The sequence below is a fragment of the Echinops telfairi genome, unplaced genomic scaffold (assembly GCF_000313985.2).
Source record: "Echinops telfairi isolate 266 unplaced genomic scaffold, ASM31398v2 ScPeMD7_7469;HRSCAF=8507_0, whole genome shotgun sequence".
In the NCBI taxonomy this organism is placed as follows: Eukaryota; Metazoa; Chordata; class Mammalia; order Afrosoricida; family Tenrecidae; genus Echinops; species Echinops telfairi.
In genome coordinates, this window is record NW_022111372.1 from 29275197 (window position 1) to 29289644 (window position 14448).

The window sequence follows — 14448 nt, forward strand, 5'->3', positions numbered from 1 at the left end:
CGCTAGACTTTTTGATAGCCGGGCACCATCAGCTTTCTTCACCACATTTGCTTATGCACCCATTTGTCTTTAGTGATCCGTTCGACACCCGTGATCACACAGGTTGATATGTTGTTCCATGTGGGCTTTGTTGCTTCTGCATACTGTAACTCTTGATGGGTGTAGAAAGCTTCGTTTTTTTCCCAAGGAGCAGCTGGTGGTTTGGAACTCCTGGCCTTGAGGATCACAACCCCACACTGAAACGCAACAACATCTACACACACACACACACACACACACACACACACACACACACAAGAACAGTTGTCATCAAGCTGATTCCAACTTGGCATAGTAACCATTGTGCCAAGATAAGAGAACGATGCTGATCTTGTTAGCAGTGCAACAAGTCACCCACTGTGCCCCAGGGCTCATTATGTAGACCTTAATACCCTAGATTCCATCAGGGGCACCCTCAGGCAAGTCTTTCAGGGCTGACTAGGGGGATGGTGGCACTGCATGTTCAAACACAGCGCCTGAGGGCAAAGCTACTCACACCATCAGTTAATAGAAGGAATTCGGTGGGGACTGAATCTATGTGGAGACTCAAAACTGGATTTGAGTCTTCCACTCAAACTAGCCTTCCGCAAACCTGGCAATCAGAATCCAAGCTCGGAATGCAGTAGTCAGGAAGCACAGGCCACAACCCTGTGAGGAAAGGGGACCTGATTTGGTCTCTGGTCTGAGCCCAAGTAGCCTGGTTCCAGAACTCACAAGCTCTGCTCTGGGTGGTGACTAGAGCAGGGCTATTCTGAGCCATAAGCTGAGGGTTCCTGGATTTACCTCTTCATAGGTATAAAGAGCCCTGGGATTGTTAGTTACTTGTTGAGCAGCTAACCTCACAGTCAAGAGTTCAGAAGCACCAGCCAGCTCAATGGGAACAAGGTGAGGCTTTCCACTCCCATGGAGAGTTAGATCTCAGAAACCCACAGGGGCAGTTCTACCCTGTTGCCATGAGTCAGAATTGACTCAACAGCAGTGAGATGGATGTGTTAGTAGGGCAGTTTCGAACTTATTCTCATTTATGTAATTCCCTCTCAAGCAGAGACACTGTGCCTAAAACGGTACTTTGCTGTGTAAGAGTTGGCTGCATTTACCCTGGATTTGATTATGTTTGTTTTCTAGAATGAAAAGTTGAAGCTTCACCTGGAAGATCTTCCAAAATGTATCCTAACACTATTGTAGCAAAAACAACCCCCCCAAAACACAAAGTCTTGATCATTAGGGTTTAAAGGTTTCCAGACCCCTTTCAATGCCAGCAGTGACACTCGGACAGCAGTGGACGGCTGTGTGGGATGGGGTTGAGATGGATGGGAATCTAGCTGGGGTTTACCCTGATCTCTTCAGGTGGTGAGTGGGGGACCCCATAGTCTTCAGTAGTGGTTGAAACTACTGCCAGGCTGATGGCTCCTTCACGCTTCAAATTCTTTTGATTTAAAAATTTAGGAAATGATATGGAGATTGTTGTTGCCTTCAAATGGTTGGATGGGGGAGGACTATCATGGAAGACTTGCCATTTGACACAAAATAATAATGTATTCTATGCCTCATTCATAAAATATAATTAAGGCTTAATTTTTTGCTGGGGGTGGTCATGCTAACATCTAATAAGGAAAGAGATTAATCTCATCAGTTGTTAAAATATATTTGCCTATTCCTAGTGACATTTAGCTCATCCTGCAATTTTCTTTCCTGAATTAAAATGTGTAGGATCTCTGGTGGTCAAATGGTTAGCTCACTTGGCTGCTAATTGAAAGATTGGAGGGTTGGAGTGGAGTCAGGTAGGAAAAAAGGCCTGGTAATCCGTTTCTGAGACGTTCACAGCCAAGAAAACGCTGGGGAGCACAGCTCTACTGTGACTCTCTGGACACCGTGGGGTCTCCATGCATCAAAGGCAACGTGATGGCAGCTGGATTTCTTAAATGAACATTTTTAGGTTTCTATTTTTTCCGCTGCTAGTGACCTAACCTAATATTTAAAGTCAATAATCCACTTTCAGGCACAATACTGTTTCCTCATCTGTTTCCAACTTAAGCATATTTCCCAGAAAAAAATGTTTAATTTGTCTTTTTGGAACAGGGTCATTATCATTTTTGTGACGCTCTTTCTTTGCTGGGAGAATATGAGTGGGCTCTGAAGGCAAACATCAGAGCTCAAGAAGTCTGTAGACATGACCCTGCGGCATTGAAGGAGCTGATTCAGCAGTATATCAAGTTCCAAAGACAAATAGAAGACCGACAAGGTATTTCAGTTAGCACTCTTTGGTTGCAGTCAAAGTCCCTTTAGAGCTTTGTAAAGGTGGGTTTTTTGGTCAATGGAGGACTGTAAATCCATCATCAGATGAGTTGTACTGACTGTCACATTGTCAGTACAGTGTCAAATCACCTCACGTTTCCATTTCTATCTATGTAGAATTTCATTAGCATTATGTTTTATTAGGTAGTTATACAACGATTTGTATTCTTTTTTTAAAACAGACAAGAAACACTTATTAATCTGTAGAAAACCAGGCACGGCAGAAATCTTGAAAAACGTAAAAGCTTTTAGCTTTTTGCCACAGCTAGTTTTACAATATTTCCTTTGATATTAAAGTTTCCTTCACTATAAAGTAAGCATGCGTGCATGCATGCACAGGCGTTCCTACAGGGCACCAAGAGTTAAGCTCAATACTAACTGAAAGGCTGGTGGTTTAAATCAGCCCATCGGTGTCCTGGAAGAAAGGTGTAGCCACCTGCTTCTGAACAGTCAGAACCTGTAAATCAGAGTCCCATGAGTTGGCATTGTCTTAATGACAGCAGTTTTGTTTTATTGATGACAGCTATCTCACTGCCATTGATGAGTCAATGCTGACTCATAGCTGACAGTGCAGATCGCAGCCCAACGCTGAACCAGTTATATATATATATATATTTATATACATATACACGCATACACATATATGCATACATATATGAGGGGATACCCCCCAAATGGATTTTTTTTCAAAGCTATATATTTACATTTTTTTACAAAACAACCTTATCACCTTCGAAGTACTCTCCATTACACTTAATGCATTTGTCAAATCTGCTATTCTATGCTTGAAAATAGTTTTCAAGCTCATTTCTTTGGATGGCTCCCTAGTTTTTTTCTTCACCTCTTCCAAGTCATCAAATCGCTATCCCTTCATGTCCCTCTGCATTCGCAGAAACACAGAGAGAGGTCAGGAGAGTAAGGTGTGTGGACCAAGAGAGGCATGCTATTTTTTGCCAAAAACTGGTGCACTGAGATGGCTGTGTGAGCAGTCCCCCGTCTGCCACAAATCAGGCCTTTTTGGTCACACACTGTTACGCGTTCTTCTCAGAACCGCTACATAGAAGGCTTGGTTAACAGTCTGACCTGGTGGAATGACTCCAAGTACGCTAAGTATGAGTAGACATTTTCGTTTGCTCGGGAACTTGATGGATGTCCAGAACCAGGTTTGTCATCAATCGGAATTCCACCTTTTTTGAAAGGATAAAACCACTTGTACACTTGTTGGTTTTCCCCCCATAGTGCTGTCCTTGTCAGCTGTGTTCAACATCACAGCACTTTCTGCAGCGTTCGTCCCAAGCAGGAAACAAAATTTCACAGCTGCACCAATCGTCCATCACACACAAAAAAAGAGGTTCAAATGAAACTGCTTTTACGAAAAAATTCACTGTGACCAGAGAGAACTTTCCCAGGCGACACCACTGCGTGTTGCTCGATGTGTACTATGAAAGCTTTGCCCAGTGGAGCTTTTTTCCATTTTGGGGGGGAGGTACCCCCACATATACATATAAAACAGGAACAGGTGTCATCAAGTCAATTCCAACTTTGTTACATGTATTTACAGAATTTAGATATGTGTTAATATATAAGATATAGAGACTTTTATTGCCTCAGAGTATTTTGGAGTGTAATTGGATGTGTAAGCTAAGAACGATAGCTTTCCTCTGCTTCTGTCCTAAGACATCTTGCTTTGTCAGTAACCGGAGTTCCAGTATTCTTGGGCACTGTGTATCTTGCAGAGCCGGCTGCGTAATGTTATCTCGGGAGACATCCTCTAACAAAGCAGATTGTGAGCTTCTTGAAGACAGGTCTTGTCGGCGATTCGGGTTCACGTCTTGCTCTCAGCTGGTCAGCAGTCACACGTAGTGAGCGGTCAAGGCGTTGCTTTCACATTGGGGCACCGTCTTAAACTAAAAAGCATCTAGAAATGTAAGCCTCGCGTGGCTTATGTTTCCAGTTCTCTATCATATTTCTACTGTCAGCTTAAAAAGAAATGTGGAAATCCTTTAAATCTAGTTTGCCAATCTCTTGATTGCTGTCCCTGACTTTTTCAGGCCATCCCAGAGGTGGTGGTCAGCTCAGGATAGCCGGTAAAAATAGCAGGTGAGTTTATGTCAGTGGGTGTTACTCAGACCACTATCCTCCCTGAATTTTAGAATCACCTGCGTTTGATTTTTAGTAGCTCGTAACAGCCACGGGGAAGTTGGAGAGCGAGAAGCTGGCTCTTTTAAAGTGTCACTGACCTAAGTGTTCGCTTATGTTAGGTGACTATACATTGTCAGTCTTCCTTTACCAAGTGCTTTACCAACTTGTCTACCTTCTCCCTTCATTAAGGTAGTTGAACCGGGTGTGGAATATGTATGCAAAGAGGCTTCCAAAAGTTCGTGGGAAAATGTCCCTGAAGTCATTTTGTGAACTTTTTTGAAGCCCCCCGGTATGTTAGGAAGGAGCCCCTGCATTGCTGTGGCTTAGGCGCTGGGCTGCTACCCACAAGGTTGGCAGGTCAAACTCACCAGCTGCTCCTCAGGAAGAAGATAAGACCATGCGTTTCTGCAAACCTTGATAGCCTCAGAAGCCCTCTGTCGGGTCACTGAGTCCACATGGACTCGCTGGCAGTGGCTTTGGGTTTGTACATTAGAGATCAGTAGCCCACGCCTGTGCGGCAAAGGAGTGATTAAGACCATTTGGGGCCATGACAGTCCTGGTGCCAAAGTACAAGAACACAGCCCAGGTCTTTTACCTTTCACCTCTGATCTGGAAACAGTTGCTGCCTCTTCAGAGGCTAAGATGCTTCCTTTTAGAACAGCTGGACCAACCGATGGAGCCTGTGTAAAGGATCCCTGGTGGGGCTGCTAACAGGAAAGGTTAGACCCCACCAGCTGTTGGGTGGCAGAAAGAGGTGGCAAACTGCTTCTGCAAAGGTTTGCAGCCCTAGCAGCCCTAAGGAGCAGTTTGGCTCTGTCCTCTTGGGCTGCTAGGAGTCGGGATGGGCTCAGCAATGGTCTGTTGGGTGTCATCTGCTTTTGGAGCCCAGTCCACTCACAGGGAAAGAGAGTGCTACGTTTACTTCCTTGGCAATTCAGTGTAAGCTGATCCTCAAGCTCATTGGACACCTGGGTGATTGAAGCTGCTACATTTTTTAAAAAAGGAAAACCCAATTATTTTACTGTAGCGAATCCAGAAGGCTTTTTGGGAATTATCTAATCCTGAGTGTTTGATACTGAATTTCAAACAAGGTTTATGTATGAAAACTGTTTTCAGGGAGAGAGAGAGCGATTTCTTTTTAAAGCAACAATATCTTGCCGCTTTCAAGGGGACGAAAAGGCTGTATCTTTCTGCAACCCGTATGTTTAAAGGATTGCTTTTAAAACATGCATATGAACCGTTAGGGAAAGAATGTAAAATCCTTTCTCCTCTCCTAGGGAATACAACCCTCTATTAGTACCTTCATTTAGGGCTTCGCTGGTCTTTGTGGATACTGAAAAAACCTCTGCAAACATTGTTTATGAAATGGCAAGTGGTGGTAGAAGGCATAGAAGGGTAAGCTCAATTAAAAATGAAAATTATTTCTCACATAGATATTCTTATATTCTTACGGTAGCATTTTGGTGACAATGAAAACCAACTAATCAGGTAACAAACCCTCTTTTTTCTGTGCATAATAGAGAGCAATTCTGTCTTTCAAATAACTAGATTTTTAGCTGCCACATACTGCCACAAAGATAGTATTTTGGAGCCACGGAACTCCTTGTGAAGCTGCACTTACATGCTTTCTACGTCTTTCTAAACATGGTTCTAGCACACATATCACCCTCCTTTTTCACCCCCCTCTGAGAATCGGCCCGCCAAACAGGGAGAGGGGCCTGGTGGCAAGTCCTCCTCAGCCCTGGCAATGCTGTGGGCTCATCTTTTCTCCTTTTTTTCCTTTTTGGCAAGCGACCTGGCTGCCTGGCACTGCCCCAGCCCACCCTCCCAACCCACGCTGTGCCAGCCTGGAAGCCCCTCACCACCTCTGTGCATGTTGTTTCTGCAGTCCCCAGTGCCCGCAGCAGCAGTGTGCTCAGCAGAGGCCTGGTTCTGATGGGCTTCTCCACAGCCCCGGCTGCTCTCGTTTAGTCCTGTGCTAGCGTTCCCCAGGTGATCTGGGCGAGCTTCAACAGGTCTCGCCAGTGCCCACACTTAAACTCCGCTCTCTCATTTGAGGTGAAAAGTAAAAATGGTGCTTGGGGTGGGAGAGTCGTTGGCTTCGCAGGGAATGCATCCAGCCACCAGTGCCATCGATTTCTTGACAGTGCTGGCAGTTTCTAACAGGCTCTACGTGGGGAGACGCTTCTGGGCGAAACATGCTAGTGTCAGTCCAGTGCAAACGCCCGCTGAGAAACCACCTGGTTCTCAGGTGCTGCATCACCCCAGGGGTTAGACAACGAAGACTTTCTCATGTCACGACACAATCCCTTCTTATCTAACAATCTGCTAATTTATTCATTTAGGATTCTGCCTATTTTAGGGACTTGGGTAAATGCTACCCAATTCTATTCTAAAATCTGCTATTTAGCTATGTCGTTAGTAATTCATGGTTTTATTAAGATGTCGTTTTGTTTTGTTTCATTTGCTCTAGTCTAACTCTTTTTGGGCTGAGGAGCATAATTATTTCGTAAGGGGAGCTGGTGCTGCTACTGCTGAGTTTTACGATTGCCAACCATCCACAAGTAAGTTCTGTTTCCTTCGGCAAATGGGTTTGCTGGGATGAGTGTCGTGCTGCCTAAACTCATGGGCCCTAAAATGTGCATAAGCCTCACCTGTATTTGCCAGTGCCCTTGTTTTACTTACACTGTTTCTGTGTCAGGAAGACACGGAATGTTTATGTGAAATCTATGCCCATTACTTAATACATTTAGTTTTCAAAACTTAAATAAAAGGGAAGGGAAGAACTTAAGAAACAAATGTTCTCTGGGTCTGATCCCTCATTTCCTTTAAGACAGGCCCTCTCTTAAGAAGCCATTTTAGACATTGTTTTCACCATTTCATCTCCCTCCAACCCCCTTCTCCCCCGGGCCTCGCCCATGAAATTTTAATACCATGAATAAACTGTACAGGAGTCTCCCTGTGGCTCTAATCCTTAAACGCTGAGGTGCCACGCTCATGAACTTGACCATTGGGCTGTCACAGTTCTGGTCTGCATACATGGGCTCGCCCTGAGCCACAAACAACTCCATGGCAACATGAAACCCCAGGCCACTTTTGATCTGTTATGTACTTAGTGGACACGTGCTGGACCAGAAAGAGAGGAGGACCTTTTCCTAAGAACCACAGCAGGCACAGAGCGGGGCCTTGTTTTGTGTACTTAGCATTATTGAGTCATAAAGTCCAGAGGCACATATTCCAGCTTTTCATTTATGTTCTGAATTGTCTTTTCTGCTGCCAAATTTTGGTCCGCATCCCTCTAAAATGGAGAACTTCTAGAATAAAGTCAGAGAGATGCAGATTTTCTGGATGATTCAAGGTGGCAGTGGTTAAGGACAACTGGCACGCACAGCCAGCGGTCATGTAGTATTCCCTAGAGTAGTGATTCTGGACCCTTTCATTACAGCTCCTCATGTTGTGGTGACCCCAACCACACAATTATTTTTGTTGCTACTTCATAACTGTAATTTTGCTATTGTTATGAATCATAAATACCTGATATGCAGGATGTATTTTCATTGTTACAAATTGAACATAATTGAAGCATAGTGATTAATCACAAAACAATGTGTAATTATATATTGTGAAATATTTATTTCTAATTACAAATAAATGAAATTTTGTCTTGAAGCATGGTGGAGCATGGGTAACAGTCTTCATGCTGGTACTTGTATGTTGGCATATGTGGGCATATGCATGTGGGCAGACCCACCTGGAGTCAGCTAGAAGAGCAGTGTCTCGGTTCCTAAGACCATTGGAAATATATGTTTTCTGATGGTCTTAGGTGACCCCTGTGAAAGGGTCGTTTGACCCCCCCACCCCCACTCCAAAGGAGTCGAGACCCAAAGGTTGAGAACTGCTGCCCTAGAAGGCTATTACGAGATTGTCACCTTATTGCTCTCTCTTCTTGTCTTTGGTTGGTCTCCTCTCTTCTCAGTGATTTTGCTTCCAGCAGCCATTCTCTTCAGGGACCCCCTGCAATGTCATATTCGCCCAGCTCCAGTCCCACGTATTCACCTATGAGTGGGCCTTTCCACGTGTTAGCACACGCCACATGTAAGTGGCATTGGAGAAGCAGCAAAGCCATGTTGACCATGACTATACCCGTTGTCCGTTTCTTCTTTTTTTTTTTAAAGGCAGATAGAAGCTTCACGGGGAATGATTTGCATTTCAAACCATTTAAGGGCCTCTGAGGAAATGAGTATAGACCGAAGACGTCTTGGCTATTGTCTTCCACTGTGCAACCCAAATAGCAAATCTTTAAGGACAAAGATTTCTTTCTAAAACAGCTTTTGGTCTCTCACTATTTTTAGGCCATTATGATCAGATATCGGAGGTCTGGTGATGCAGTGAGTTGAATGTTGGGCTAGCCTTTCCAGAAACCCCTTTGGTTTCTGAGGCCACCAAACCTGGCTCCACCTTTCATTCCCTCCACCGACTTAGCTCTGCCCTGTCTTCCCTAATGGCCTTCTAAACACGCCCTTTCTGTACGGGCTCACACACAACACAGCCTTGAGCATGTCACCCCCCCTGCCTGCAACTATGCAGCGGCTAAGTCCACAGGTCTGTAGGATCCGAGCAAAGGGTCTCCAGACCTCAGTCCAACCTGCTTCTGCAGCCTCACTTTTCACCCTCATGAAACCTTGCAGATCACACCAAGTCAAACTCACTGCCATTGAGTCAATGCTGACTCATCGTGACTCCCTGAGGGTTCCCGAGACTGGTTATGGGAGGAGAAAGCCCAGTCTGTCTCCTGTGGTGCTTCTGCTGGTGGTTTCGAACTGCTAACCATTTGGATCGCAGCCCAACGTGTAACCACTGTGCCACTAGGGCTGCACTAGAAGATTAAATACTTCAGGAGGTACAGTAGGTGCAAATCACACAGTTTGCTTATTCTTAAGCTGACCTCCATTCACTCCTGAGTTCTAACTGTTCTACCTGTCAAGTCCTACTCTTTCCTCAAACCCAAATATAAATGTATCTCCACTAAGACCATTCCCAACCACTTCCACTGAAATGATTTCTCCCTCTGTGAGTGCCGAGAGAGCAGCAGCTGACTGTGGGGTCTCCTTTCTTCTCTGAGGTTACTGTTCACGTTTCTGACGTCCCCGTCTTTTCTCCCATCTGGGTTGTCAGCTGAGAAGAGGAGCCATGGCTTCTGTCTCTGTTACCTCTCTAGGTGCACGTCTCTCGGCATGATTGTCGTTCCTCTCTGCAGTTCTCATAGCATGTACAGAGCAACATCATTAGTAGTTTCTGTTTTGTAGTTCTCTCGCGCATAGTATTGATTTACTTCGGTCGATGTGTTGATGGACTGCTTTACTCTCAAGTGTTTGGTTTGTATGTGCAGACTCAGGAACAAGTGGTTTTGTCTTCACAGGCAAGCCTTCACGTCATCAAGGAAGACACAGCTCCAGAACTGACACATTAAGAGACAGGTATGTTTTGCTCTAAGCTGTGCTTGGTCCATCCTCCCCTCCCCATTGTATCTCTCCTAAGCAAAGGGAGATCTCTTTTTGAAGTATTAGCCACCTTTTTCTATGTGTATCATCATAAGCACTAACATTCTTTTCAAATATCAAGGTATGTCTTTAGGGTAGGATGACTTGGGGGTGGGGGGCAGGGAGGGGGGGCTGGTGGGAGTGGTGGTGGCTAAGGGATTATTAATCCTAAATATTAAGCTGAATTGTCAAGGCCATATAATAGAAAGCATCAATATTATGATTATTTTTTATTCTAAAATACATACTCGTATGAGGAAAAGTCATTCAGCAAGGAATACGGTGGAAAGTCAGCCTCATTCTCGCCTCACCTTATTTCACGTCTACTGCCGTCCGTCCTCCAGTGACCTGGAGCAGCTCGCTGTTAATTACGCCCTGTCCTGCTGGAACCTGAACTGTGCCTGCACAGGATTGGCTGTGTATTCACCCAGAGGCTCATTTTGACTATTTATTATCGGATGAAAATGGTTTTTATTGTGACCACTTAATCAATTCATTCCGCCAAGTGGTCCCTCCCCCCAAAATGCAGAGAACTGTGGCCTCCTCTCTTTTCAGTTAATTCCCCAGTGCCTGCAAAGATCCAAATGGGCTGGAAAGTAATTGTAAATCTTAAAATAGACAATCTCATGAAGTTAATAATGTAAGTAGCTATGGAGAAGCTGCAAAGCCATGTATATACCACAGTTGGACCTTTGTTAAGGTGGAGAGATCCTTCAAGGAGAATGATTTGTGTATCAAAGCATTACAGAGGCCAAAGGAAATTTGTAGAGCCTTAATTACTTAATTATTTCTTTGGTTCTGCTACAGAAATTAATATAGACCTGCAAATATATACAGACATGACAGAGGCTATTTCTACAAATAAATATTTGCTACAAGTAGATCCTTGAATATAGTAGCGTATATAAGGGCCAAAGTTATGAAAAATTCTTTGCCATAACCAGACATCTTGGGGGAAATGAGTCATGGGTCTGAGGGCTCAGACGCTAAGGTCAGTTAGCATAAATAATTCGTAGAGGCAGCTGTCTACATCTATCTTTGGTGAGTAGCAAAAGCTCCTGAGTAGCCATTAAGCTGCAGCTATTGGTCTTTTCCCATCTGGAGCAAATAAGAGTAAAGACCATCCAAGATGCAAGGAAACACCAAAGGACCAATGGACCACATGACCTCCAGCCTTTACTGACTCCTGAGATCAGAAAACCTAGATGATGCCCAGCTACCACGGCGGACCACTTTCCAGGATCACAACAAGAGGTCCTGGATAAAATAGGAGAAACATACGGAATAAAACTCAAAATCATAAAAATAAAAAAAGACTATGCTTACTAGACTGAAAGAGACTGGTAGGACCCCCAAGCCTGCAACTGAATTTACCCCTTTAGCTCACCTTTCAGCCAAACAATAGAAAGGCTTATAAGGTGAACAATAAAACCAGGGAGGTACACACTCCTTAGAGCCAGCCATTAATCATAGAAGATCAAAAGGGCAGCATCTGCCCAGGGGAAAAGCTCAGGCTGCAGAACGGGGTAGGAAAGAAGGATGAATGGAAAAAGGAAAGACAGGAAGGAAGTGGAAGAGAGTTCTTCCCTCATGGGGATTATGGTCTGTATCTCATAATAGTGTGTATGAATTGTTGAATGAAAACCAATTTGCTACAAGGAACTATATGTGACCTCCTCCCTGGGGGATGGACAACCGAAAAGTGGGTGAAGGGAGACATCGGACAGGGCAAGATATGACAAAATAACAATTTATAAATTATCAAGGGCTCATGAGGGAGGGGGGAGCAGGAAGGGAGGGGAAAAATGAGGACCTAATGCCGGGGGCTTAAGTGGAGAGGAAATGTTTAGAGAATGATGAGGGCAATGGATTGTGATAAGAGTTGTATGAGCCCCTAATAAAATGATTAAAAAAAAAAAAAGAAAACCAATTTGCTCTCTAAGTTTTTTGCCCAAATCAGTCTTCCGTGCCACCCCCCTTTCTCTTGCACACACACAAACACACACACTAAATAGAGAAAAAATTAATATAAAGTGGGGGAGTGTAGTATATTAGTTATTTGTTCTTTAGTAGAAACACCTTGAATCTTTCTCTCCCCAACCCCTGCCAAAGAAACCAAAAAGATGCAGAAGCAGTATAAAGTTTTGATTTTGACTTGTTTTGTTAAAGATGAGAATACTTTCCTGATACTTTAAGTTTTCAAAGGAATGGCTTCTTATTAGTTTTAAAAACATTTTATTGGGGGCTCGTACAGCTCTTATGACAATCCATACATCCATCCATTGTGTCAAGCACATTTATACATATGTTGCCATCATCATTTTCAAAACATTTTCTTTCTACTTGAGCCTTTGGTGTCAGCTCATTTATCCCCACCCCCACCCAATGGCTCCTCATTTGAATATGCCTACCTCATGTGTTTATTTCACAATGACATCAGGTAGCCATGTGACGCCCTCAGTACACTTGGTCATTGTTAGGACTACTGTTTTCACTGTTATTAGAACTGGCCTAGCCTGCAGCTTTTTCTGATTCTTACAAAGGCTTGGATGTTCCTCACGTCAGGCCAGAGATCTACTTCTGTCATTTTCAAGGCTATAGAACATTGCTTAGTGTAGATACAGCGTCCTTTTCCTCCCAGTCCTCCATCGTTGTATGTGTAGCCTCTTTGCGCTTCTCCTCCACTTTCCCCCCACCCCAAATAAATACAGTAAAGATCCTTGCACATATACTTTTGTGCCTTTTCTCAGTAAACTTTCTGAAGCAATTTCTAGAGTGAATCTCTGCATCAAAGGGGATGCAAAATTTTAACTTTGACAGCATTGCCAAGTGGTCTTCCCAGAAAGCTGATGGTACTCACTCACCCACTCACCTGTAAGGGGCGCAGACTTTCTCCACTCACCCACACGGGAATCAGATTTCTGACTTTTGCCAACTATGGGCAATACCTGATTACTAAGTATTCCTAAGAGCTCATGTTCTAGGTGGATTGGGCACATTTCTTGTTATTAATGGACTATGTTTTTATTAATGACAGTTGATGTACAATAACTCTGGATGATTCCCATAAATCCCTCCCAGTTTTTCTTTCTTCTTCATATGCCATCTTCAGAATCTGCTCTCCTGGTCTCCCGTCCCCCTTAAGTGTCTAAGTGTTTTTATTTAGATTGCATTGACTTGGAGATGAATTGGGGGAGCACAGTTTTATTCAAGAACTTGTGTAACTCTCCATTTATGTAGTATTTAAAATTACCTTCTGCACATAATGTTTATTTACATTATTTTGCTTTTGCATGAATTCAAAAAAAACGCCTTTCTTTTTCAATTCTAGCTTAAGAATTCAAGAAGAATTGAGAAGCGCTTTGGAGAAACCATTTCCTAAATCTGCCAGAGCTGCCCATCAGGTAACTGAAGAGGCAAACTCTTGAGTAAGAGGTTTCTTTCGTTGAATTAATTTCTAATCATGGACATCACTAAGCTTGTTTTCTTTATAATTTTAGTTAGAGATACTTTTAATGTGTGACTGCTAGGAAATCAAACCATCACTGATTTGAACCTTTACTTGACAATTATTTTAGCCTGAGGTTTAGTTAATTGTAAGCACTGCAAAACGGTTGGCTTCCCAAAGATTGAATACTAATATGAACGTTTTAATTTAAGAAGATTCAAACCATATGAAATTGTTTTCATTTTATAAACACTTGCAATTTCATCACATCTCTAAAACCACTGAAGTGTAAACTGTTTACTTATTTTTTTCAACACTTTAATTGGCACCTAATCCACAAATCATACAATTCAGTAGTTCAATTGCACAATCATATCAGGAAGAACTATACAATCATTACCACAATCAATTTTAGAACATCCCCTCTCTGTTAAATCAACTTTTTAAAAAATTTAAATCATTTTATTGGGGGTACATAAAACTCTGATCACAAACCATATATACATCCATTGTGTCAAGCACATTTGTACATTTGTTGCCATCATCATTCTCAAAACATTTGCTTTACACTTGAGCCCTTGGTATCAGCTCTTCATTTTTTCCCCTCCCTCCCCGTTTCCCACTCTCTCACGAACCCTTCATAATTTATAAATTATTATTATTTTATCATATCTTACACTGCCCAATGTCTCCCTTCACCCACTTTTCTGTTGTCCATCCCCCAGGGAGGACGTTATATGTAGATCCTTGTAATCAGTTCCCCCTTTCTACCCCACTTTCCCTATACCCTCCCGGTATCGCCACTCTCACTACTGGTCCTGAAGGGGTCATCTGCCCTGGATTCCCTGTGTTTCCAGTTCCTGTCTGCACCAGCGTACATCCTCTGGTCTAGCTAGGCTTGTAAGGTAGAATTGGGATAATGATAGTGGGGTGGGGTGGGGGTGGGGAAGCATTTAAGAACTAGAGGAAAGTTGTGTGTTTCAT

General features: G+C 43.3%; 1 protein-coding gene across 4 annotated transcripts in view; it reads left to right on the forward strand.

The window, feature by feature from the left end:
• Positions 1–14448, forward strand: part of TTC3 (tetratricopeptide repeat domain 3) — a 129478-nt gene that overhangs the window by 42581 nt on the left and 72449 nt on the right. For all 4 annotated transcript variants that reach the window (XM_045284461.1, XM_045284462.1, XM_045284463.1 and 1 more), the window contains 6 exons: positions 2119–2281; positions 4386–4434; positions 5754–5871; positions 6950–7040; positions 9896–9953; positions 13348–13420. In XM_045284461.1, coding sequence (XP_045140396.1) covers positions 2119–2281; positions 4386–4434; positions 5754–5871; positions 6950–7040; positions 9896–9953; positions 13348–13420 — 552 coding nt within the window. The remainder of the gene's footprint in view (positions 1–2118; positions 2282–4385; positions 4435–5753; positions 5872–6949; positions 7041–9895; positions 9954–13347; positions 13421–14448) is intronic.